Source organism: Notechis scutatus, chromosome 11 (assembly GCF_049901735.1).
Source record: "Notechis scutatus isolate UNSWTSFEM ecotype Mainland chromosome 11, rNotScu1.2, whole genome shotgun sequence".
Lineage (NCBI taxonomy): Eukaryota > Metazoa > Chordata > Lepidosauria > Squamata > Elapidae > Notechis > Notechis scutatus.
The window spans coordinates 12,787,894-12,815,740 of NC_142019.1; the positions used below are offsets into that span (position 1 = coordinate 12,787,894).

Here is a 27,847-nt window from a genome sequence, read left to right on the forward strand (position 1 = left end):
AATGATAATGAAACATACCAGAAATGAAGCATTGTGATTTGGCAAGATATAAGAAGTGATAATATTGGAGGCTGATCTTTGTTTCAGGAAAGGTGTGAACACACCATGAGTTAGATGGGAGAAAGGCAAATTAACACAGTTCGTTTGGGTAGAAAAGTACAAGATACTTTTCCTTTTGTTTGTTCTTTTGGGATCATCCCAAATCAGGATTACTGGCTGTTTTATCATTTGCAGGTAGTCCTTGATTTACAACAGCTCATTTAGTGGCTGTTTCAATCAGGAGGTTGTGAGTTCAATCCTGGGTAGAGGCAGATATTTGTCTCTCTGGGCACACTGAGAATGTATCTGCTGAACAAAACTCCGCACTGGTGACAGGAAGGGCATCCGGCCATTAAAAAAACTCTGCTAGCTTCATTCAGTTGCCTGCAAGGGATTATGGGGTCATTAAATGAAGATGATGATTTAGTGACCGTTTCAAGTTACAAATGCACTGAAAAAAGTGGCTTTTTTTGCCACACTTCTGACCATTGCAAGTAACCCCATGGTCATGTGATCAAAATTCAGACACCTGGCTACTGACTCGTATTTATGATGGTTGCAGTGTCCCAGGGTCATATGATTCCCTTTTGCAACCTTCTGACAAGCAAAGTCAATGGGAAAGCCGGATTCACTGAACAGTGTTGCTAACTTAACTGCAGTGATTCACATAACAACTGTGGCAAGAAAAGTTGTAAAACAGGGCGAAATTCACTTAACAAACATCTCATTTAGCAACCGACATTTTGGGCTCAATTACCATAAGTCAAGGACTACCTATATAGAGATTTAAATTCTTAAGGTAAAGGTAAAGGTTCCCCTCACACATACGTGCTAGTCATTCCTGGCTCTAGGGGGTGGTGCTCACCTCCGTTACAAAGCCGAAGAGCCAGCGCTGTCCGAAGACATCTCCGTGGTCATGTGGGCGGCATGACTAAATGCCGAAGGTGCATGGAACGCTGTTACCTTCCCATCAAAGTGGTCTCTATTTTTCTACTTGCATTTTTACATGCTTTTGAACTGCTAGGTTGGCAGAAGCTGGAACAAATAATGGGAGCTCACTCCATTACGAGGCGCTAGGAATTCAAACTGCTGAACTGCCAACCTTACTTTTTTTTTTTTGAATTTTTTTTATTGATTTTTAAAAACAAACATAAACAAACAAGACATAAAACATAAAAACATAAAACATCTTTTTTGAAAGCGGCTTGATCCCGGGTTACATCTCTTCGTACAGACACAAATTCAAATTCATGTTCATTTTATATACCATTCCATATCTTGTTACCATTCTACATTTTCTATATAGCTTCTCCCCTCTGTTAACTTTCTTAATTTTATTTTATTTATTTCATCTCAATTCAGATCATTATACTTATATTCTTTGTCTGTCCTGTTTCCGGCTGTCTATTATCTTCTCATTAGACAAAATTTCTCCTGTAATCACTGATTGGAGTATGACACCTTTACATCTTTCCCCTAAATTTATAACACTTAATATAATACATAACTTCCATTCGGATTCTGCTTAGTACATTCTAAAGTTACACACTATATTTTAAAAAAAGAAAAAATTGTAGATATATAATATAATTAAAGCAACAAATCCATGCCAATTCAAATCTATTGTTAATATTAGTATTCATTTAAATCTTAAACATTTTACACATTACTTTTCAAATAAGTATCATATTTCTATGGGAACAATTATAAACTTTCCATAGTTAACACATTATATCATTAAAATGTTCCCATTCCTTCCTAGTTCAATTCTCTCATTTATTTCATTTCATTTATTTTGTTCACAAAAGTTTCACTGAGTTACACTGAGTATTTTATCCCACTTTTTAATCATATGTTATTTTCAATTTTCTAACATAATTTCTAATACAAATATAACAATGCAATCTTATATACCTTTGCAGAATCACTTTTTCAGTTAAATTTTTACCCATTATCTCTAAATAAGTCCTGTTTCTTTACATCTTGCTCCACACCTTTGTAGCTTCCCTTCCCTTCCTTCCTCCCTTGCTTCTTCTCTCTGCCCTTTTTACCCCCTTGTCTCTCCACCTCCATTTCCCTCTTCTGTGTTCCCTTTTTCTGTTGCTTTCTAACATTATATCCACTTTTCACCTTATTTTTCCCTTTTTTGGTTGTTTTTATGGATCTTAAAGTCTCCATTCTCCATTCTGCCAACCTTTCTGATCACCAAGCTCAGCATCTTAGCCACTGAGCCACCGCATCCCTACAGGGCTTATAAATTCTACAGGGCCTATAATTCTATATATATACACTTCCTTTGGCATAATACCCATTCTAACTAAGGGAATTCACTTTTGAGTAGAATAGAATGGAGTGGAGTGGAGTGGAGTGGAGTGGAGTGGAGTAGAGTAGAGTAGAGTAGAGTAGAGTAGAGTAGAGTAGAGTAGGCAGAGTAGAGCAGAGTAGAGCAGAACAGAACAGAACAGAACAGAACAGAACAGAACAGAATAGAATAGAATAGAATAGAATAGAATAGAATTCTTTATTGGCCAAGCGTGGTTGGACACACAAAGAATTTGTCTTGGTGCAAATACTCTCAGTACAGAGGTGGTATTCAGCAGGTTCTGACCAGTTCTGGAGAACCGGTAGCAGAAATTTTGAGTAGTTCGGAGAACCGGCAAATCCCATCTCTGACTGGAGATTCTACAGATCCTTCCCCTGACTCACCCACCAAGCCACGCTCACAGAACTGGTAGTAAAAAAAATTGAATCCCACCACTGTCTCAGCATACATAAAAGATACAATTTATAGCAATGGGCTGGTTATTACAGCTGATTACATTAACAATGTGGATTGATTTACACAGATGCCCCTGGAAAGATTTGGTAACAATAATTTACAGATAGGTTTGAATCAAAGTTTTATTGCTTAATAGTTCTTTTAAGTGTCCAATTGCTGAGCTGGCTCCCAGGTCTCACCAGTGAGAATTTAATCTCCCAAATTTTGTAATTTGGCAAAACCCACAGCAATTAAAGTTTAAAGCTGTTTTCCCTAACAGACACATTTCCTAGAGATCAATATTCTGTTTTTAGTGGAAATTCTCACAAATATATTCACAGATATGTTACAACTGCAAATCCAGAATGGATTATGAGAATTGCGATCTAATAGATTTGGAGAACACCAGACTGGGGAAAATTGCTTTCAGTCAAAGTAGGCTAGAAATGAGGGAAGCACCCCATGATAGATATTCTCAAAATGACCCAAACTATGATAAGGCAATTATGTCTGTCATATGGTACTAATCTATATATATAAAAGCGAAATACCACTCAGGCATCATCACAAAATCTCCAGAACCATAAAGCCTACAAACTTGAAATTTGGCACGTATCTTCCTCTTGGCTTCTAGGGGCTCACTAAGAAAGGATTTTTTGAAATGACTATCAGAGCATTCATATTTCGTATATTATTATTAACACGCTCTGATGCTAAGGAGTTTTACTCCCCCTCCCCATCTGAAAAGAAATCTGTTCCAAATGCAAAACACAAGAAGAGGAGTTTCAGTTTCAGTTTTACTTTCACAGCACCAAGCAGCTTTGGTACAGAACACTTGAGCTAAGCCACGCCTAGGCTCCTTGCTGTCTCCTTGCTCACACAGCAAAATAACTGTTTCAGTTTCCAAACAGCCCTCAACTTTCTCACAAATTGACAGGACGCTAGCCAGATGAATACTGATGGATGCTGGTAGACAGAGGCACAATTTTTCCCTTATTTTCCTCCCCCAAAACTAAGTTCAATCACATAGTTTCATAGCAAAGCATGGGTCTAGAGCTAATATCACATAAATTCATGCTAATCTCTGCATGAATTGCTTATTAATGGGTCAGTTGAATATTATCCACAAGATTTACATGTAACCATCTTTTATATGTTGAAATGAACAAACCTTCGCTTTTGAAATAGATTTCCATGCATTGAATTATTACTCTACTAGACAAACAATATATATTCATTTGATTCAGAACTGGTTGGGCTCCTTAATATGTTTAATGCTGTTGGGCTAAATTTCACATATGTGCCAACAGGGCAATTATGCAGATAACTTTTCCCTTGGATACTCCAAAAGCAAAAATCAGCATTAAGTTGAACCTAAAAAGCAACCACGGAATATTCAGAATTTTAAGAGGCATCTCGTCAACAACACATCATCAAGAGTTTGATCAACGAGGCAACCTTAGAACTTTCTGAACCCAACCCTGGAACATACGCCAGGTTTCCATCAAAATATTTCCTCTCTCTGTAGGAGGCACCTATATTATTTTTTGATTCATGGAGGGTTTCCTCCCCGCTCTCTGTAAAATCTTCACGACAGTCATGATGGAGCCCCAGAAGAACTTATTGCCTTATGTGAAGGGCAAAGGGAAATTCTACCCAGGAAGTCCTAGGGGTGATTTGGCCAACGTGATACCTCATCAGTTGTTTGTGTGTGGAAAGATGCTTTTCCTTTCCTTTATCTGATCGCGTGCCAAGTTTATCTTTCAATATTTACTCTGTGGATTGTTTGTTTGGATACCCTTCTGCATATAGCTTCGAAAAAGACAAAAGAGCGAACCCCAGGAAGTTTGTGCTGTGGGGCCGAGCTGGTGGAGTTTATGTTTTCGTTTTTCTGCTCTAGCTTGGCTCTGTTTTCATGGAAACTAAGCATACCGAAGTGGAAATGGGCAATCCCAAACTTGCAGGCTTTCTGAAGCGTTCGATGCCTATATGTGGTACCAATAAAGAAGAATATTGGTGGTTCAGGGTTAAAATGAAGGGTCCTTGATGCTCTCTGAGCTGGATGGTTTTCTTGGGGACATTTCATTACCCAACTAGGTAACATCATCAGTGCTAGAAGGGAATGGGGTGTGCAGAGGAGGAGGAGGAGGAAGAGGAGGAGGAGGAGGACGACGACTATGGGGTCCTTGGTGCTCTCTGAGCTTGGTAGTTTTCTTGCAGGTGTTTCATTACCCAATTAGATAACATCATCAGTGCTAGAAGGGAGTGGGGTTTGGAGGCAGGAGGATGGGGAGGAGATAGTCTGTGAAATCCTTGGTGTTCTCTGAGCTTGGTTGTTTTTTTGCAGACATTTCATTACTCAATGCAATGATGAGTTTGGGCAATGAAACATCTGCAACAAAACAACCAAGCTCAGAGAACACCAAGGACCCTTCAGTCCCAAACTTGTTTAAACTACTATCCTAAGAATAGTCTGATATGACCTTATGAGTGTGTGTATGTGTGTGTGCGTCTATCTATCTATCTATCTATCTATCTATCTATCTATCTATCTATCTATCTATCGGTACATCTAAGAATGATCTAAGATTTACTTATTAAGAAAATGTATATGGCTGCCCAACTCACTCACAGTGTCTCTGGGTGGCTTATGAAAATAAAACCCCAATACAAACCCAATAAACCCCACCAAAGTTCCAATGAAAATGTGCCCTTGCTGTGCAAGAAGGGTCAATGCAGTTCTCAAAGCAATGTTCTTCCAAGCTAAAGCACTTACACGATTTCAGTCTATATAGTAAATAAATAATTTGTAAAGCTCTGCAAATTTGGTCTAGCATACATGTATGCAAGGGGATGCGATGGCTCAGTGGCTAAGACACTGAGCTTGTCGATTAAAAAGGTCAGCAGTTCATTGGTTTGAATCCCTAGCGCCATGTAAGGGAGTGAGCTCCTGTTACTTGTCCCAGCTTCTGCCAACCTAGCAGTTTGAAAGCATGTAAAAAAATACAAGTAGAAAAATAGGGACAACTTTGGTGAGAAGGTAACAGCGTTCCGTGCGTCTTCGGGGTTTAGTCATGCCGGCCACATGACCACGGAGACGTCTTCAGACAGCGCTGGCTCTTTGGCTTTGTAGTGGAAATGAGCACCACCCCCTAGAGCCGAAAACGACTAGCACATATGTGTGAGGGGAAACTTTACCTTTACTTTATGTGTGTGTAGGATTGCACTATGAGCAGTTGTAGGCTTTGGCAAACTAAGCAGTCATCCAGGGCATCAAATTTTAGGGAGTGCCACCACTGAAAAGGTGTCCAAAAATACATATGAGTATAACATATGATATTCCTTCAGTATTATTTGAAAATTTTTCTTTCTATGCTTTTCACAAACCCTTATCCACAAGCCAGTGGAATGGTAACCCAACTTCACATATCGTCCTGATCCTTTGTGCCTGACAATCACTCACTGTTGGTCTACACCTCTTCTGAATGTCACATTTTCCTCGTTTTCTGTAACGCCAATCAATCCACATAGTGCATAATTAACTTTTTCAGAATGATTTTGATATTCTTTCTCCCTAGAATGTTAAAGATGAACGGAGTGATGATGAAGAAGAAGACTCCCTCAGCGATACTGAAGAGGCATGTATGAAGAATGGAATGAAGAATGGATTAAATGATCCTCTCCTAAATAATAATAATAATAACAATAACAATAATAATAATCATCATCATCATCATCATAACAACAACAATAGTAATATTAATTAATGCCCAGCCAAGACCATCTCCTAGTGCCATTACCTGCTGTGTCATAAACCCAACACATCATAAAGACTTTTATATCCACATCAAAACCAAAATCCATGACTGCTTTTTATTGCAGATCTACAGCAGTCTATAGCAGTCTACTTAGCAGAACTCACTTTTGAAAAAGAGTCTCCTTTGTAATATGCAGGCTAGAAGATATGCAATGAAATTATTATTATTTTGAACACTCCAAATGGTTAAGAATGGGAATGAATTTAGAATATAACATTTTTAGACTGAGATCTTCGTGTATTTAAATTTTGATAAGACTTAAAAACAGTTTGGACAAGTTTTTAATAATGTTTTCATATAATTTGAGATGTGTGGCTTTATACTGATTTTATTGATGAGTGGGTTGGTTTTACACAAGGAAAATCCATGCAGTTTGGAATCTGCTTCAGTAAAAGATTAACCACATTTGATCAACAGGCTACTTAGTGGTGGATTCCAGGTAAAGACAGGAAGGTTTTATCGATCCTGCTCTTTCTCAATTCATCTCTTATCAGTGAAGCCCCGGATGTAATTATCAGAGGTAATTGCCGAGTCCAGAAGTGAATTCTGGTTTTAGTGCAATGGTTTTAGAATATATATTTTAAACTTCACTGATTCTTGAGTGTACCTTCCAGTCAATCTTGAGTTCTTGCAACTGCATGGATTTGATAACATTTCTGGAAATTGATGTCCTAAGCCACCAGGTGTCATTGAGACTGAGCTGGGTGATAGTATAACTTTTCTTAAATAAAAAAATCTTCCCTTGATTGAGACTGACTGCTCCTCCCCGCCCCACACGTCATCCATCTGGCATACTGCCTAAGCCAATACTAGAACTCATGGTTTAGTATTTTTAACCACTACACCAAAATGGGGTTCCAAATACACGGGACTATTTATATAGAAAATTAGCAAAGGGATATCTAGATTAGGATTAAAGCCACCTGCTTCAATTGTATTAAGGTCAACCTTGTTTTCTTTTTTTGAATTCTTCCAACTCTGATTTACTTTTTATTTATGCTTTGTCTTTCATTATATAGTCTTGATTTTCATTCTTTGTGCTTTCTGGATTGTTTTATTTATAAATAAAGTGTGATCCCATGGAAATGGGGAAAATATCATCTGAATGCTTTTTAAACAATATGTTGCTTCTTTGTTATGCTTGGCCAAATAGGAGCTAGCTTTATAGCAATAGCAGCAGCACTTACACTTATATACCATTTCACAGTGCTTTACATAGTGCCCTCTCTAAGTAGTTTACAAAGTCTATGCCCTCAACAAACTGGGTCCTCATTTTACCCACCTCAGAAGGTTGGGAGGTTGAGTCAATCCTGAGCCTGGTGAGATTTGAATTGCCAAATTGCTGACAGCTGGCAATCAGCAGAAGTAGCTTGCAGTACTGCACTCTAACCACTGCGCCACCGTGGATGGGTGGGCAGGTGGAAGGAAGGAAGGAAAGAAGGAAGAAAGGAAGGAAGGAAGGAAGAGCAATAGCAGTAGCAGTTGGACCACTTTGCTTTACAGCCCACTCTAAGCAGTTTACAGAATCAGCCTATTGCCCCAACCATCTGGGTCCTCATTTTACCCACCTCGGAAGGATGGAAGGCTGAGTCAACCTGGAGCCTGGTGAGATTCAAACTGCCAAATTGCAGTCAGCTGGCAGTCAGCAGAAGTAGCCTGCAGTACTGCACTCTAAATACTGCGCTACCATAGTTCAATATGTTGAACAATTCTATTTTATTTCACTGAACGGTGACGTCCTTAACAAGTCCTTGACTTATGATCCCAACTGAGCCCAAAAATGCATTGCTAAGGAAGACAGCTGTCAATCTGTCTTGGCATAGGACTCCAAATCAGAGCATCATGGACAAATGTCTACCTATCCTTTGCTTAAACAGAGCCAATAAAGGAGAATTTGGCTCCTTCCTGGGGAAGTATAAATCCTGGAGCAGAATTACCCTTGGCGTTAGGAAGTTACCTGTCTTTCTTAGTAAATGTCCCAAAGGTGGTTTTTTTCCCCCCAGTGGATTGAAGAATTGAAGAAGCTTCTTGGATGAGAAGCAAAATGTCTTCAACAAAAAAAACAAAGAAAGTCCAGTTGCCTCTTGAAAAAAACACACCTTTGGGACAACAACCATGACTTGGATGACCAAGAATCTCCATAGACGTTTTTAGTATGGTTTAGTATTGCTGAAAATGGTCACCAGGGGGCAGTAGAGCTACACTACTCTGCATGGGAAGCTATGGAATAGCTCAGGAAGATGAAAGAAATCTCTTTGCTTTGTGTTAAGTAACCAGCAGTGAGTGGATAAAAGTAAGGTGCTCCTTTATGCCCTGATCTTCATTTCCTTTTCTTTGAAGCCCCACTACATCAAAGTAATTGCCTTTTGCCCTTGGCTACATTCCACTGTGTGTTTATAGTCTCTGTATGGCATTGCAGCCTTTTATTCAAACGCAAACAATGAAAATTTGGTTCAGTCCAGTGCCTGAGTTCACACAACACAGTAGACAACATGTGATGGGATTTGTGGATCGTATGAACCCATAATTCATTATTTGTATTTAACCTATGGTAATCATTGGTTCCTTGGAAAGTCATTACACTTCACCTTATGCATTTCACTGAGACTATACCCGAAAGGTCCAGTATAAATCAAGTCAATCAAGATACACTATAGACAATGTTATTTTGTGCAAATTATCTTCAGTTTTGCACACCATATTTTAAACCTAGAACCTGAGATTGTGCAAACTTAAAACTGCAGAAATAGTCCATTCAGAAATCAATCTTTGTCTCTCTGTCTGTCTGTCATCTATCTGTCGTCCATCTTTTATCTATCTATCTATCTATCTATCTATCTATCTATCTATCTATCTATCTACTTACCTTCCTACCTACCTACCTATCCATCTATCACCCATCTTCCATCTATCTATCATCTATCTATTGTGCATCTGTCCATCTGTTCATCCATCTATCATCTGTCTGTCTATTTATCTATCTATCATCTATCTATTGTGCATCTGTCCATCTATTCATCCATCTATCATCCATCTTCCATCTGTCTGTCTGTCTGTCTGTCTGTCTGTCTATCTATCTATCTATCTATCTATCTATCTATCTATCTATCTATCTATCTATCTATCTATCTTCCTACCTACCTATCCATCTATCACCCACCTTCCATCTATCATCTATTGTGCATCTGTCCATCTGTTTATCCATCTATCATCCATCTTCCGTCTGTCTGTCTATCATCTATCTATCTATCTATCTATCTATCTATCTATCTATCTATCTATCTATCTATCTATCTATCTATTCTGCATCTGTCCATCTGTTTATCCATCTATCATCCATCTTCCGTCTGTCTGTCTGTCTATCATCTATCTATCATCTATCTACTCTGCATCTGTCCATCTGTTCATCCATCTATCATCCATCTTCCGTCTGTCTGTCTGCCTATCATCTATCTATCTACCTACTCTGCATCTGTCCATCTGTTTATCCATCTATTATCCATCTTCTGTCTGTCTGTCTATCATCTATCTATCTGTCTGTCTGTCTGTCTATCTATCATCTATCTACTCTGCATCTGTCCATCTGTTCATCCATCTACAATCCATCTTCTGTCTGTCTGTCTGTCTGTCTATCTATCTATCTATCTATCTATCTATCTATCTATCTATCTATCTATCTATCTATCTATCATCTATCTATCCATCATCTATCTATTGTGCATCTGTCCATCTGTTCATCCATCTATCATCCATCTTCAGTCTGTCTGTCTGTCTGTCTGTCTGTCTGTCTATCATCTACCTATTGTGCATCTGTCCATTTGTTCATCCATCTATCATCCATTTTCCGTCTGTCTGTCTGTCTGTCTGTCTGTCTGTCTATCTATCTATCATGCATCTGTCCATCTGTCCATCCCTCCATCCATCTACCCATCTATAGCATTCATGCTTCTTTCACTGCTACACCAGGCAATCATTTGTCTGCTCCCACAAAGAAGAAAGTGTCTCATTGCTTCAGATCAAAGCGCAGAGCTTCTGGATGTCTGCAAATAGATTTAATTCAGTTCTGGGAAGTGCAGAGGTTAAACTAAAGAAGCATCTAACAGATTCTGTGATTCCAGCAAAGACTCCCAAACAGATACCTTTGGTTACACTTGTTGAATGTAAAGATGAAACTTTCAGCAAAAGGTGCTCTTCCAGGTACCCATGGCATGGCTTTTAGGAATAGTGCTCCAAAAATTGGAGGGATTATGCCGAGGAAGCTTTAAAAGTTTAAGTTATTATTGCTCAGTCTCTAAGTCATGCTCCAACACCTTGGAATCTCATGGGACCGCAACACAACAGGCCCCCTGTCCTGCATGATCTCCCAGGGTTTACCCAAACTCAAGTTCATTGTGTCAATCATCATTATCGTTTAACAACCCCATAATCTCTTGTGGGGTGGAATTTAGCTAGCAGCTGAATGGAGCTAGCAGAGTGTTTTACTGGCCGGATGCCCTTCCTGTCACCAATGTGGAGTTTTGTTCAGCAGATATATTCTCAGGGTGCCCAGAGAGAGAGAAATCTGCCTCTACCTAGGATCGAACTCACTACCTCCTGATTGTGAGGTGAGAGCTCCACCGCTAAGCCACCGCACCACTTCAAGGTCAATGACACCATCTAATCATCTCATCCTCTGCCATCTCCTTCTGCCTTCCATCTTTCCCAACATCGGGCCTTTTCCAAGGAGTCCCCGCTCTCATTTGGGAGCCAAAGGATTTGGGTTTCAGCTTCAGCATCTGTCCTTCAACGAACACTCAGGGTTGATTTCCTTTAGGATGAACAAAAGTTCAAGTAGATCCCATTTTCTATGCTGTACATGAACACAGCAATTGTACTTTAGGAGTAATCCAAAGATGAGGACTTTCTGTTTTTCCTTCAAGAGCGTTTGCTTCAACTGAGAAGAACGCCTCAGCAGAAAGTCCATTGAAAAAGCATCTCTGGGACATCCATGACCTGGAGCAGGGGTCCTAACCACTGTCCGGACGTCCCGGTCCGTGGAACAAGTCCTAAAGATGCTTTTTCGTGGACTTTCTGTTTTTCCTTCAAAGATGTTTGGCTTCTCATCCAAGAAGCTTTTCCAGGTAGAAAGCTCACCGAAGCACTTTTTCATCAAAACAAGATGGCGGCGTCCAGCTGATGCGGTTACCGGGCCGCGCCATAAAAAAGGTTGGGGATACCGGCCGTGGCATAAAAAGGTTGGGGATCACTGACCTGGCGGACTGAGAATTTCTACAGGCATTTGTGGGCTAGAGTTTTTGTGAATTCAGTCCTTATGTGACCAGCAACCCACTATCCTTGGATTTCTGGTCAAGATGTTATTTTCTGCTAAGCCATATACATCATATACATATACATATACACATGTACACATATACACATATACATACACACACACACACACACACATATCCCTTTGAGAGGAAGCCAATGATGGTATCTAGGGAAGAAGAGATGTAAAGCACTTTGATGACCATCCAAGTTAACTCTCTGGAAGCCAAACAGCTTCTCCTTGCAAAGATGTTTATAACATATGTTCAACGTCTCCAAGGGGTTATTCATTTTGCAATAATAGCTGCAAAACTTGGCTCCTCTTGAGGATATTTCAAGAGGAAGGATGAAATAAAAAAACTTGAAAAAGGAGCAGAGGAAGATGATGTTTCTAAAACAAAAAAAAAACCCCAAACCTACCACTTACAAATGACTCAAGCACCATATGACAATCCAAAGCTGGTACGGAAGGCCCGATAGTCCCAAAGGTGCTTTTTTTTGTTTTCAAAAGACTTTCTTTGTTTTTCCTTGAAGTTGTTTTGCTTCTCAATCCAAGAAGCTTCTTAAGAACTGAAGATGCTTCTGGGAGGAGGAGCGAAATGTCTTCAAGGAAAAAAAAAACCAAGGAAGTCAGTGGTGGGATTAAAATTATTTTTACTACTGATTCGGTGGGTGTGGCTTGGTGGGCATGGCTTAGTGGGGTGTGTGGCCATTTTGGGGGTGAAACCTTCTCTCAGCATCTCAGAGGCTGCATTTGCTTGATGTCCCGATTCATGATTAACTGAAGCATGGTGTTATCCAGTGGTGGGATTCAATTTTTTAAAACTACTGGTCCTGTGGGCATGGCTTGGTGGGAGTGGCAGGGGAAGGATACTGCAAAATCCCCATTCCCTCCCCACCCCACTAACCTGCTTTCCAGCTCCGTTCTCCTGTGCAGGGCAACCAAAGAAGACCCAGCCGATCAGCTGGGACTCAATGGGAGGCAGAGAATAGATGGGGGTAGGGGAAGTCAGAGGTGGTATTGGTTGGTTCTCTAAACCAGTCAAAATTTCTGCTACTGGTTTTCCAGAACTGGTCCGAACCTGCTTGAATACATTACCCAACTTTGCTTTTGCAGGACACATGGAATCAATAAGCTCCATGGAGTTGGACAATGCGTTAAGCTGGGGTGGGGGGGGAAGCACATCTATTTCCCAGCCCAAGGGGCTAATTAGAACAAAGCAGATCAAGGCAGTCCCCCAATAAAGTTGCCATTTTTTTTTATGCTGTCAGGGCTCCTGTGCATTTAACCCTCTCTAGCTCCGAGGCAGAGCTGAGGCTTGTGTGGCGACACAACCTCACACCACTTTCTCTCACCGTCCCTTGGAAACCTTTCCATGCACAAAGTAGTGGCTGGATCAAACATTGCACTAACTTCTAATTTCAGAGCGGCCTGATAATTATTAACCATAGCAGAGCAAGAGTGGGTGATTTCACCCACTGCAGGAAGCCATAGAGGTGGCTGGTTCTTAATGCTTTGCAAGCCATCCATTTAAAGTTCACTGCAGCGTTTCCTCATGTTATGCCCTCCAGATATGCTGCGGTTTTAATATAAGGAAGGCATCTAGTTAGGAGACGCTGGTATGATTCAACATGTAAACTCAGTTGTGGTGGCTAATGCAACAAACTAGGGTTAAGAGTTCAAGAGGAAAACTTCCGGAAACACTTGCCTCTCATTCACCCACTTTTAATGACCCCATGATCCCTTGCGGGGTGGAGTCTGGGCTGCTGAATGGAGCTGAGTGTTTACTGGCCGGATGCCCTTCCTGTCACCAATGAGGAGTTTCATTCAGCAGATATATTCACAGTGTGCCCTGAGATAAACATTTGCCCCTACCTAGGATCGAAAAGCTTCACCTCTAGGCCATCGTACCACTCAAACACTTGCCTCTCATTGCTTCTACATACCTGGAAAGCTTTTGCTTTCCCTCGGCAGGTTTATCAATGGGTATCCTAAACCCAGTTTACCAAATTAGCCCACATTTCAGGATACGCAAAGCAAGATGGATGAATTTCCACAAAACACTGAGCTAAAACAGAGCCGACTCCTTCATGCTTCATTCGGTGTGTTGCATTAACGCAAGCTAGGGTTAATCCCACAAACCACAATAAAGACAACCCCTGGAAACCAAGCCAAGTTATGGCTCAGCCAGCAAACCACAATTAAACAAACCACAGTTCTCTATCCAAACAGAGAAAGAAAAACACGTGGTGGATAAAATATCGATCCCTTCACCTGCTGGACATCTGCAGATAAAGTGAAGGATTGAAGACAAACCACAACCACAACCACAACTACAACAAAAGAAGAAGCAGTCAAGCTATTCTCTAAAGCACCTGAAGGCAAGACAAGAGGCAATGGATGGAAACTAATCAAGGAGAGAAGCAAGCTAGAACTAAGGAGAAATTTCCTGACAGTGAGAACAATTAATCAGTGGAACAACTTGCCTCCAGAAATTATGGATGCTCCAACACTGGAAGTTTTTAAGAAGAGATTGGGCAACCATTTGTCTGAAGTGGTGTAGGGTTTCCTGCCTAAGCAGGGGGTTGGACTAGAAGACCTCCAAGGTCCCTTCCAACTCCAACTCTGTTATTCTAACCCAGGAATAGTGCTGAGAACAGCCGCCTCTCCCCGTCCAGACGCGCCAAGAAGCATCACCTTCGCCTCTCGAGCGCCCCCTGCCGCCGTCCCTCGGCCTTCACCCGCCACCCACGTGTACTGCAGCTCAGTTTACAACTTCGCTATTTACCCGAGTGTGTTAATTCCGACGGCCAATCAGCGGGCAGGAGGTGTAGCTCCGGCAGATTCAGCTCCAATCGGGACTTTGCCTCCAAAGTGCCCCCCCAACTCTCTCTTCTCGGCCCCCCCCCATTTTTCCTTTCCTCCCTTCTCCTCCCCTTTCTGTAAACCACGTTGAGTTTGTCTGTAGGAGCTAATTATTATTATTTCGCCCCCCACCACCCGCCCACCAAGTCTGGGAGGGCTTCGCGATTAGTCCCGGCCGACACAGTTCCTGCTTGCCTGCTGCCATCGTCTCCCGCTTCCTCCCGCTCCCGGCTTCTGGAGTCCGGTTCCTGGGGGCCCCTCGACTACAATTAAAATGTTTGACGGCCCCTTCCTGTTCTTTACCTCGTCCCCGCTCTTCGCTCTGCTGCTCTTCGTCCTTGGCCAAGCGAGTCCCGAGACAGGTAGGGGAGACTCTCGGCTCTTCTTCCTCCCTTCCCCTTCCCGGAGCATCTTGGCTTAGCCTCGGATCCCGCCCCCTCGGGAAGGAGGAAACGGCGAGGGGGCTTCTTTTGCAAAACGCCTCTTAAGGCTCCCAAGCTGCGGGGTGTTGCAAATCCACGAGATGCGGGGTTGTTGCAAAGCCGAACTGCCCGCCTCTTGTTCCTTCCGTACCTTCTTCCTTTCCCTCCCTCCATCTTCTGCTCTAGGTGGGGGTTCCCATTCTCTCCCCCCCCCACTTCCCCTGTATCCAAAAAGGACGCCTGTTGTTTCCAGATTGGAAATGCCCCGTTTTCAGCATCGGAGGAGGTGACCGGAGCACTTTCAATATCCCAACCCCGCGAGGGAGAGGACTGGACCGGGTGGAGAGCGGTTTTTGTGCAAAGCGCTTCTCGTCCGCAGTCCCTCGGCGCCCGTGGGGTCACGAAGCGCCTTTATTACCTGTGGTTGTGTGTGTGTGTGGGGGGTCTCCCCTCTTCCGTGCGCCTTTGCTGCAGAAGGAGAAAATGTCTACGGAGGTTCTCAGTCATCCAGGTGATGGTTGTCCCAAAGGTGCTTTTTTTTTTTTTCAAGAGGCAACTGGACTTTCTGGTTTTTCTTTGAAAACGTTTCGTTTCTCATCCAAGAAGCTTCTTCAGCTCTGATTTGGATGGTGGGGAAATGGAAGGATTTATATTCCTTGCAGACAGCTGGTCATTTGCTTTTTTTTTTTTTTTTTTTTTAGAGAGTCATTGAGGCCACTTGGAGGTTTATCTGTGTCCTCACCTGAGTGGTGCTCCTGGTTCCTGTAGCCTGCAATTTTTCCTCTGGAAACCCATTCCTGCTCCCACACCATTCAAAGGGTGTTCATCCCAAATTATTTAGCTAAAAGTCTGTAGCGATTCTCCGTCATCCAGATCCTGGTTGTCCCAAAGGTACCCTTTTTAGGAGGCAACTGGACTTTCTTCAGCTCAGAGCTGAAGAAGCTTCTTGGATGAGAAGCGAAATGTCTTCACAGAAAAACCTAAAAGTCCAGGTGCCTCCAGAAAAAGCACCTTTGGGACAAACTGGGAAAACTTAAAACGGTCTCTGCCTGAGCTGTCTTCTCACAACTGGCCAACCAGAATCCTTAGTTGGGGGCCGGGCCAGTCAGAGGTGGCATTTCCCGGTTCTCTGAACTACTCAAAATTTCCGCTACCATTTCCCCAGAACTGGTCAGAATCTCCTGAATACCACCTCTGATGCCCCCAGAAGTGGTAGTAAATTTTTTTTGAATCCCACCATTGACTGCAGCCGTCATAAATATGAATCAACTTGCCAAGGGGTTTGAATGTTGATTGCATGACCACGGAGGGGCTGACAGGATCGTAAGTGTGAAAAACCACCATCAGTCATTTTGTGTTCAGTGCCGTTGTAACTTCGATCCCGAAATGAACTGCCATAAGCCGAGAACTACCCGGTTGCAGAAGTTGATGGAGTTGGCTGAAATGGCAAACTTGACTACTTTGCTTAAAGAAAAGAACACACGTGCTTTTGTTTCCACATGGAAACCGCTGCTGAACTTGGGCAGTTTGAGCTTTCTGAGTTGGTGCAGTTGGCGTATGATGGATTAAAAGATCCATGCAGTCACCAGGAGTTTGGATTGATTCAAAGGTCCATAGAGACAATAAGCAGAGAATGTTGGATAAGATTCTTTCAAATCAGGGTTTGGGAACCGATGCAATTGATCATAGTCAAAGGTCCCTCGGAGATTGTACAGGGTACAGTTGTTGTTGTTGTTCAAGTTGTTGTATAGTTGTTGTTGTTGTTGTTGTTCAAAGGAATCCTGAGATCGCCAAGTAGAGCAAAGCCCTTAAACTTTTCCCAAATTGGAATGCTTTGCAAAGGAAAGGAGAAAAAAAAAATCACAAAAACCCAGATTTAACAGGCATGCTGGCTAACAAGCCAGATAGATAATCAAGTTGGCTTTAAAGCATTTTTCCACCCCAGAATTTTCTTTCCTTCGTGTTACTGCCAGCAGCTGCATGTTTCTAGGAAGCCTCCCGTCCTCGGGTGCTTACTCTTGCCGTGAGCATTTCAAGTTGAGAAGTAGACAGCTGTGTGGTGGTGGTCCTTGACTCGCGGCCACAATGGAGTGCCCGATCTCCCCTGGCAAAGCGAGACAATGGCAGAGTGGTTTTTCCCCATTTTCTGACCTGGCTTGCCGTAGTCACTAAGTGAATCGCTGCAATTGTTCAATTAGTAACGTGGTTGTGACGTGAAGCTGGATTTCCCCTTGGCTTTGCTTGTCAAAAGGTTGCAAAAAGGGATCTCGTGACCCCAGGATGTTGCAACCCTCATAAGTACATGCCAGTTGCCAAGCGGGAATTCTGATCATGGGGAAGCATGGCAATGTCTGAAGCAGAGGTGGTATATTCAGCCGGTTCTGGCCAGTTCTGGAGAACCAGTAGTGGAAATTTTGAGTAGTTCGGAGAACTGGCCAATCCCACCTCTGACTGGCCCCACCAACCCCATCTATTCTCTGCCTCCCATTGAGTCCCAGCTGATTGGCTGGGTCTGCTTTGGTTGCCCTGCAAAGGGAGAATGGAGCTGGAAAGCAGGTTAGTGGGGTGGGGAGAGAATGGGGGATTTTGCAGTATCCTTCCCCTGCCACGCCCACCAAGCCACGCCCACCAAACAACACCATGCCCACCAAGCCACACCCACAGAACCAGCAGTGATAAAAGTTTGAATCCCACCACTGCTCCAAAGTGCGAAAAATGATTATAATAACCCCCCATTTCAATGCTGCCCTAACTTCAAATGTGACTCAGTGAATGGCTGTAAGTCAAGGACTACCTGTATGTACATGGGTAGTCCTCCACTTAACGACCATAATGAAGGCCCACATTTCTGAGACATTAGCTGGGACGTTTGTCAAGTGAGTTTTAGCCCCATTCTGTGACCTCCCCTTGCCACTGTTGTTAAGTGAATCAGTCCAGTACTTACGTTAGTAACATGGATGTTAGGAACTTACCTGGCTTCCCCATTAGTTTTGCTTGTCAAAATCAATGACGCCCCCCAGGACACTGCAATGGTCGTAAGTATGAATCACTTGTCAGGCACTTGAAGTTTGTTCGCATGATGCTTGGAAGGTCATAATTGTGAAAAACGCTCATAAGTCATTTTTTTCAGCGCCATTGTGACTTTGAGCAGTCATTAAATGAAATGTAAGTAGAGGACTCCCTGAACTTGAGTATCCTGTAGCTGTTTTGGGTTGTACTGTATGCTGTCAAGGTTCCTTTGTTATTTATTTATTTACAGACCCCTCATATCCCGGACATAAACTGTTTCAACTCCTTCTCTCAAAATGACGCTATAGAGCATGGGACACCAGAACAACTAGACACAAGGACATTTTTCCTCCGAACGCCATGACTCTGCTAAACAAATATTTCCCTTAATACTGTCCAACTATTTACAAAGTCTGCATTACTATTACTATTAATTCTCCTATCCTTCCTTTCACCCATCGCCTCCACTTGTGATTGTATGACTGTAACTTTATTGCTTGCGTCTTTAGGATTTATATTGACTGTTTCCTAGTATGATTTGGTTGCCTATTTGTACTCTATGACTATCATTAAGTGTTGTACCTGATGATTCTTGACTCTTGACAAATGTATCTTTTCTTTTATTTATACAGAGCATTTGCTCCAAGACATATTCCCTGTGTGTCCAATCACACTTGGTCAATAAAACTTTATTTTATTTTTATTTGTCAATTGCTTACAAGATAATAGGTATAAGTAAAAACATAGTTATAAATACATGGATACATATAAGAAAAATAAAAATATATATAAAAGAAACAATAGGACAGGGACGGTAGGCACGTTGGTGTGCTTATGCACACCCCCTACAGACCTTTTAGAAAAGGGTCAATGGTAGACAGTCTAAAGTTAAAGTTTTGGGGGTTTGGAGAAAAAACCACAGAGTCAGGTAGAGTATTCCAGACATTGACCACTCTGTTGCTGAAGTCGTATTTCCTGCAATCAAGTTTGGTGCGATTAACCTTGAGTTTGTATCTATTGTTTGCTCTTGTGTTGTTATGGTTGAAGCTGAAGTATTCACTGACTGGTAGGACATTGCAATGTATGATTTTATATACTATACTTGGATCGGACCAAAGACGGTGTAGTTCTAGGTTTGCTAGGTCTAGAATTTTGAGTCTGGTTGCATAAGGTATTCTGCAACGAGTAGAGGAGTGGAGAACTCTTCTTGTGAAATATTTCTGGACTTTCTCAACTGCGTTAATATCAGATACATAATGTGGGTTCCAAACTGATGAGCTGTATTCAAGTGTTGATCTAGCAAATGTTTTGTATGCTCTAGTTATTAGTGTAATATTACCAGAGAAAAAGCTATGTAAGATTAGGTTAACAACTCTTAATGCCTTTTTGGCTATGTAGTTACAGTGGGCTCTAACACTTAGATCATTAGAGATGAGTACTCCAAGATCCTTGACAGAGTTTGGATCATCAACAACATCTTGACTATTCAGCCTGTATTTTATTTTCTGATTATTTTTTTTGCCAATATGTACGACAGAGCATTTATTTATTGAGATTTGAAGTTGCCATTTGTTTGACCATTCTGATACATAGTCAAGGTCTTTTTGAAGGGTAGCAGTATTGTCTGTGGTGTTGAATAGCTTTACATCGTCAGCGAAGAGAACGCAGTTGCTCTTGATATGATCACAGAGGTCATTTATGTAGAGTATGAAGAGGGTTGGTCCTAGAATACTGCCTTGGGGGACACCACTGTTGATAGGTACAGAATTTGATAGGACGCTCCCAAGTTTGACCATTTGTTGTCTGTTTGACAGGAATGCTTCTATCCAGTAATGCAGGTGTCCAGAGTTACCATAAGATTTTAGTTTTAGGAGTAGTTTGTCGTGTACCAGTGAATCAAAGGCTTTACAGAAGTCTATTTAGATCGCGTCTATTGCTTTGCCCTGATGGAGTTGTGTAGTCCATATGTTTTTGCAGTGTAAGAGTTGCAGATTACAGGATAGTTTTTTTTCCTAAAACCAAATTGTTTATTAGAGAGTAGGTTGTTTGTTTCTAAGTGGAGAATGATGGATTGATGAATAATTCTAATTCTAATTGTGCTTGAAAATAATTGTAGGACAGCGATATTTGGCTGCGCTCACCAGAAGTGGAAATTTCTAAGAAAGTTTAGCCAGGATTTTTATAGTTTCCTTGGCCTTGTATGCCATATGCTAAATAAATCAATCTAGAACAGGGGTCTCCAACCTTGGCAACTTTAAGCCTGGAGGACTTTAACTCCCAGGATTCCCCAGCCAGTAGAAGTCCTCCAGGCTTAAAGTTGCCAAGGTTGGAGACCCCTGATCTAGAAAGGCCAGCATGAAATTCTACAGGGCTGCTATTGGCATACAAGATTTTTCTTGTGCAAGGCTCCACTTAGTGCTTCCTCCTTCATTGACTACCTATTCAGGAGTTCTTTCTCCAGCCTTGATCTGGGACCCTGATCAAAAGATTCTGGGCTTCAGCTTAGATAAGCTGTGACTCCTTCAGAACTTATCTAAGTTCTTGCCTTCAGAAGTTGTGAGTGTGTCATCACTGGAGGCTTTTTAAAAAGAGACTGGGCAGTTACTTGTCTGAAATTGTTCTCCTGCTTGAGCAGGGGGCTGGACTAGAAGACCTCCAAGGGCCCCTTCCAGCTCTGTTCTGAGGGATGGAAATCCTGCAAAATAGCTCCACTCCAGAAAAGAAGAAGAGCTTTCTGGATCATGCTCTGGATCTTTCTTGTCCAGCTAGATTCATTTGGGAAGCTCATCAATTTAGGATGGAGGATAAGAGCTTTTCATTGTCGTTTTCCAGGGCTGGGCTGCTGGGGGTTCGCAGGGGTTCGGGAGAGCCTCTAGCTAAGATTTTGTGCAGTTTGGAGAACCCCCAAATCCCACTCCTAGCTGGCCCCGCCCACCCCTCCCCACCTCTCCCAGGAATCCTCATGAGGCCTATTTTGGGTGCAGGGAACTGCAGGGAGTACGTGGAGGCTCGGGGAGGGTGAAAAACGAGCCTCCCGGAAATTCAGGAAGGCCAGAAATGGGCCTGTTTCTGGCTTCCAGTGAGCCTCCAGAGCCCGAGGAGGCCATTTTCATCCTCCCAGAGGCTCGAGGAAAGCCTCAGGAGCCTGGGGAGTGCAAAAATGCCCCCCTCCCCATGGTGCAGGAGGCTAACTAGGCCATGCCCATCATGGCCACAGCCATCCAGCAACCGAGCAGAGAACCTCTTGCTAAAAATTTTTGAAGCCCACCCCTGCTCACAACTAGCACTGAAGGTCTGGGTTGACTGACTCCTCCTGAGCTCTGAATGTTAACAGATTAGAGGGGGAAAGGTTGCTTTGATTATGGGAGACGGGGTAGCTGGATGCTTTCTGAGATCAACCCTTCTTCCCTTTGTCCTTTGCAGCTGTTGCAGAGCTGGCCGTGGTGATTCCAGAGCAGGTTCCTCTTGGCAGGGTCCATTTTCTGCAACCCCCCAAAAGTGGGCCTAACAAGGCTCAGAAGCGACGTTCCGTTTCCCTACCTGAAGATGCTGCCCAGTTGCTTATTCGCCTGCCTGTCGGTGCTGGGCTTCCTCCTACCTCTGATGTCTACCTGATGCTTCACCACGATGATCGGTTTTTGGCTCCTGGTTTCTCCGTAGAAGAAATCAATGAGAACCGAAGCATGCGCCATCATCAGGCAGTAGATCAGCTCTGCTTCTACACGGGCCATGTGCTAAACCGCAGTCATGACTCGTTGGCTTCGCTCAGCACCTGTGGTGGACTGGTATTTATCGACACCAATCTATTGTCATTGTGGGGTGTGTCAGTGTGTGTGTGTGTGTGTGTGTGTATGTGGGGTGTGTGGATAGAGGATGGCACAGCCTTGCAGAATGTGGGTGTCTGTAGGATAGAGACGAAGGTTCAAGGGATGAACAGGAAGGCTGGGTGAAGAAGAGAACTGGAGGCTAAAACATACACTGAATGGTTTCAGGAACTGGGCATGGCTGGTCCAGTGAAGAGAAGGACCAGGGGAGACAAGATAGCAGTCTTCCAATGTTTGATGGCCTGCCACAGAGAGGAGGAAGGGGTCAAGCTATTCACCAAAGCACACCAAAGGCCAGAGAAGGAATAATGGATGGAAGCTGTACAGGAAGCTTTCAGGAAGAGATTGGACTGCCATCTGTCAGAAAAGGTGTAGGGCAGGGGTCTTCAAACTTGACAGCTTTAAGACTTGTGGACTTCAACTCCCAGAGCTCCTCCTCCAGTCATGTTAGCTCAGGAATTCTGGGAGTTGAAGTTCACAAGTCATAAACGTGACATGTTTGAAGACCCTTGGTCTCCTGCTTGGGTGAGGGGGTTGGATTAGATGACCTACAAGGTCCCTTCCAACTCTGTTAACCTGTTCTCAAGTTGGGTTCATCTCCTTAGGCAGAAAAGGTGTACATTTGTGTTAGCAAAACATTGGGGATTTTCAGTCGCATATTGAAATAGAGATTCCTTTCAGCCAGGCAGACATGAGGCAGAAAAAGATAATTCCTAAACTATTGAGTGAAAATTGAATTGAAAAGCCAGAATCAATTTCCAGTCAGAGGTTTAGGTTTAGGTTCTCTCTTTTCTTTGGCAAACTTTGGAATTTTCTTAGCTACCTTATAATACTCTCCATGAAAATTGTGCCATTTTCGCTAGACGTGTTACAGAATAGAATTGGAAGGGACCTTTGAGATCTTCTAGTCTAACCCCCTGCTCAAGCAGGACACCTTATACCATTCCAGACAAGTGGCTGTCCAGTCTCTTCTTAAAAACCTCCAGTGATGGAGCACCTACAACTTCTGAAGGCAAGCCGTTCCACTGGTTAATTCTCCTGACTGTTAGGAAAATTCTCCTTAATTCCACATTGCTTCCCTCCTTGATTAGTTTCCATCCATTGTTTCTTGTCTTGCTTTCTGGTGCTTTGGAGAATAAATTGACCCCCTCCTCTTTGTGGCAGCCCCTCAAATCCTGGAAGGCTGCTATCATGTCCCCCCAGTCCTTCTTTTCACTGGACTAGTCAAATCCTGCTACCCCTCTAGAGATTGAGTCTCCTTCAGAGGGGATATTTCAGAGATTGGAAGTCCTGGTAGGGATGCTGTGATACAGGTACTCCTTGATTTACAACCATCATTTAGTGACCAAAGTTACAACAGCATTGAACAAAGAGATTTATCACCATTTTTTCACTTATGACTGTTGTCACACCCCCACGGTCGCATGATTAAAATCCCGGTGCCTGGCCACTGATTCATATTTATGACAGTTCGAGTGTCCCGGGGTCATGGCGATCATCTTTAGCGACCTTGTGATGAGCAAAGTCAATGAGGAAGGCAGGCCCACTTAAATAATCATGTTACTAACTTAACTGCTGGGATTCATTTTACGATGATGACCGGTTGTCGGCAGTAAAACTCACTTCACAATTGTCTTGCATAGCAAGGGAAGCCCTGCGCTCAATTGTGATGTTGTCGCCGTCTACCAGTGGAAGGAAGGGATGCGGTGGTGGCTCAGTGGCTAAGACACTGAGCTTGTCAATCAGAAAAGGCGACAGTTCGGCAGTTTGAATCCCTAGCACCGCGTAATGGAGTGAGCTCCCGTTACTTGTCCCAGCTTCTGCCAACCTAGCAGTTCGAAAGCATGTAAAAAATGCAAGTAGAAAAATAGGGACCACTTTGGTGGGAAGGTAACAGCGTTCCATGAGCCTTCCCCCTTTAGTCATGCCAGCCACATGACCACGGAGACGTCTTCGGACAGCGCTGGCTCTTCGGCTTTGAGCACCGGAAATGAGCACCGCCCCCTAGAGCCAGAAATGACTAGCACGTATATGCGAGGGGAACCTTTACCTTTAAAGATTCTACGCTGGAAGTTGGACTAGAACTAGATCATTTCTCAAGTCACTTCCATTCCTTATATTATGAGTCTATGTAAGACCCCCCCGCCCCCCCCCGTCCTTTGCCTACCTGTAGCCTGTGCCTTATTTGCCCTTTGGGATAAAAAGCTCTGTGGAGTTTAGTTTGGAAAGATGACAGCGCTTAAAACCAGAGATCTATGCTCTGCCTTAGGTGAGCACCTGCAACCAGGTAATGGAATCCCAGCAGCTCCGTGATTGATGTTAGAAAAGGAGCTTGCTACTAAAAGTTTCTTGGGGCTTAAAAGTGATCCAGCTACTTTCCCTTTTGAAAAGCTATCAACATTTCCCCCTCCCCCCTTTTGTTAATCTCATTCATGAGCTGCCGAGCGTTCAGAACTGTCTTTCCTGCAGAGATGTTCACCAATGGGTGGAAAGACCTCTCAATTTAAAAAAAAGGAGCAGACAGGTGGGGATTTTATCTGTGGTAAGATTGATTGCCTGAGACAGGAAAGCAGCACAACAGAGAGATTATGCACCCTGCTAGCCAAAGGTTTAATGCAGAATTAGAGATGGGCGAAGCAAATCTGTTTTGCTGTCTTTGCAATGTATTGCAAATAAGGGTAGGGTGGTTTTTTGTTTTTTTGCACCTTTAAAATATTATGGAAATAAGGATTTTTTTTGCATTTTGTAACATTTTTGGATAAACAAACAAAAGCATCCCAGACCAACCAAGTCACAAAATAGTGCAGCAAGCAAGCTGCTTCATACTATATGCAATATACCCTGTTTTCCCAAAAATAAGACCTATCCCGAAAATAAGACCTAACATGTTTTTACATATATTCTTTATATAAGCCCTATCCCCCCCCCAAATAAGTCCTACTTAAGAGCCTGTGCAGTTGGCTACCCGCCCATTCCGTCTGATTGTTTGCAGTTTTGTGGCCACGAGGCAAGGCAGGGTGGCGGTAGAGCTGCCTCACGCACTCTGCACTGGACTTACCTCAGGGCCCCTGCAGCCAGGCCCTCCATGTCCTGACACAATCCTGGTGGTAGCAGCATCAAGAGCCACGTGCCGTAGGAGCCCACTTCTGCTTGCTTGTGGCCGCAACAGAGCAGGAGGCTGAGCAGTGTGATGCTGCTGTAGCTGCGAGGCAAGGCAGGAGTTGGGGTGTGGATGGCCTGGGTGCAGGGGCCCTGAGGTAAGCTGGTGTGGGGTGTGTAGGACAGCTCCACCACCACCCCCCGCCTCCTGGTGGTGGCACTGGTATGCCCTACAAACTCCTGCCCCACTATGAGCAAGCAGAAAAAGTGGGCCTCCTGTACATGGGGAAAAAAATAAATACCCCCTGAAAATAAACCCTAGTGCTTATTTTGGGACCCATCAGGGAAAGACGGGTAGAAAGTCCAGTACTTACAAGCATTCATTTGATGGCCAAAATTACAGTGGCACTGAAAATAATGATGTATGTGTTTCTTCATGGGCACTTAGTAACTGGCTCCTATCTATGAAGATTGCAGGGTTCCGGGTCAAGTGATCACCTTGTGTGACCTTCTGATCAATGGTGGGATTCAAATTTTTTTACTATCAGTTCTGTGGGCATGGCAGGAGAAGGTTACTGCAACATCTCCATTCCCTCCCCACCCCACTAACCTGCTTTCCAGCTCCATTCTCCTGTGCAGGGTAACAAAAGAAGACCCAGCTGATCAGCTGGGACTCAATGGGAGGCAGAGAATAGACGGGGGTGGGGCCAGTCAGAGGTGGGATATGCTGGTTCTCTGAACTACTCATAATTTCCTTACCGGGTCTCCAGAACTGGTCAGAACTGGCTGCATACCACCTCTGGTTCTGATAAGGAAGGTCAGTGGGGAAGCCAGATTCATATAATGACTGCATGATTCCTTTAAAAGTGGCAGCAATTCGCTTAATAACTAACCAAAAAATGTCATAATATTGAGTGTGACTCATGTAACAACCACGATGGAAATTCTGGTCCCAACCGTGGTGACAACTCAGAGACTGTATACCAGCATAATGTTGTTTTGTTTTTCCTATGCAATGAGACCTCAGTCCCAGAAAGTTAAGGAGGGGAATAAGAAATACCCAAGGACATTGTGGTTTGCTGCTTTCTTCCGAGATCTTATATTGAAAATCTCCCCGGTGTTAAGTTCATCGTTTGACCCTCCTTTATCTTCCAAGATTCTGTGGGATTGTTAATTGGAATTTCATCTGGGGAAGAAGAAAGCCGTGATTGTGAAGGGCAGTTACACTTATGACATCTGTGCACCATACATAAATCCAATAAGACGGGCGAAACCATGAGTTAAGCACTGGAGCAAGAAACATGGAGCGGCTCCTACGGCTGGTCTCCTTCCAGCCATGCTAACTGCATCAGCGTTGGCAGAGAGCAGACGGAGGGAAAAACTACACATCTTGAAAAGTACTCCTTAGACTTGAAATAGAGAACATAATATAACTTGGGACAGCTGTCGGCTCTAGGAATGCTGATCTCAATTTTGTAAAAGGCAAGAACAGTTAGAGACTGCTCCGTAGTGTTTTACAACACTCTCTGGGTGGTTTACAAGGTCAGCCTATTGCCCCCCAACAATCTGAGTTCCTCACTTTACCCACCTCGGAAGGATGCAAGGCTGGGTCAACCTTGGGCCCGGTCCCCAACCCAGAACTAAGGAGAAATTCCCTAACAGGAAGAACAATTAATCTGCGGAACAACTTGTCCTCCCCTCCTCGCCAGAAGTTGTGGGTACTCCAACACTGGAGGATTTTAAGAAGAAACTGAACCATTTGTCTGCAATAGTTTAAAGCAGGGGTGTCCAACCTTGGCAACTTTAAGACTTGTGGACTTCTTAAAGTTGCCAAGGTTGGACACCCCTGGTTTAAAGTCTCCTGCTGAAGCAAGGGAGTTGGACTAGAAGCCTTCCAAGGTTCCTTCCAATTCTGTTATTCAGGATAGAACTCCAGACCATGGGCAGAGTTGGCCTGCAATGCTGCCTTCTGACCACTGCACCACCAGGGTGCTGTTTTGGCAACGGAGAAAGAATAGCATCAAGGCAACTGAGACTGGGTACTGTCCAGCCATATTCTGAACTTAAATGGCTTCTGGTTTTTTTTCCTCCCTGAATCTACTGGTTTTTTTTTTTTGCACAATAGAATGAGCTGAAAGTATTGGGGGTTGAGTAGCATTGTTAAGGGAGGTGCACCCCATTCTGTGACCCTTTCTTGCCACAGTCGTTAAACGAATCTCTGTAATTAATGGAGTCATGCGGTTGTTAAGTGAATCTGGCTTCCCCATTGACTTTGCCTGTACGAAAGTTGCAAAAGGGAGTCACGTGACCCTGGGACGCTGCAACCATCATAAATATGAGTCAGTGGCCAAGCGTCTGAATTTTGATCACCGTTGCCCTTGTAACTTGGAACAGTCACTAAACGAACTGTTGTAAGTGGAGGGCTACCCGTATAAGACTGGGAGTGCCCGAATATGGATCATACATCCATGGAACTACTGCAGTGGTTGCAAATATGCAAGATGGTCGTTAAGTCATTTCTTTCAGTCTCATTGTAACTTCAAATGGTCCCTAAACAAATAGTTGTAAGTGGAGGTTCATTTATAGTTCTCAGCACGGATGGGATGCAAATATTTTTACTACCGGTTCTGTGGGTGTGGCTAGGTGGGAGTGGCTAGGTGGGTGTGGCCATGTGACGGTGGGCGTGGCTTCTTTTGCAGCATCCC

At 43.3% G+C, this 27,847-nt stretch overlaps 2 protein-coding genes across 3 annotated transcripts in view; both read left to right on the forward strand.

The window, feature by feature from the left end:
• Window positions 1–7,706, forward strand: part of CERS3 (ceramide synthase 3) — a 52,013-nt gene extending 44,307 nt beyond the window's left edge. For both annotated transcript variants that reach the window (XM_087972811.1, XM_087972810.1), the window contains one exon: window positions 6,376–7,706. In XM_087972811.1, coding sequence (XP_087828937.1) covers window positions 6,376–6,564 — 189 coding nt within the window. In that variant the 3' untranslated portion in view covers window positions 6,565–7,706. The remainder of the gene's footprint in view (window positions 1–6,375) is intronic.
• Window positions 7,707–15,062: 7,356 nt separating this feature from the next.
• The window catches only part of ADAMTS17 (ADAM metallopeptidase with thrombospondin type 1 motif 17), a 161,780-nt gene continuing 148,995 nt past the window's right edge, over window positions 15,063–27,847 (forward strand). The window contains exons 1-2 of the mRNA XM_087972857.1: window positions 15,063–15,150; window positions 21,643–22,004. Coding sequence (XP_087828983.1) covers window positions 15,063–15,150; window positions 21,643–22,004 — 450 coding nt within the window. The remainder of the gene's footprint in view (window positions 15,151–21,642; window positions 22,005–27,847) is intronic.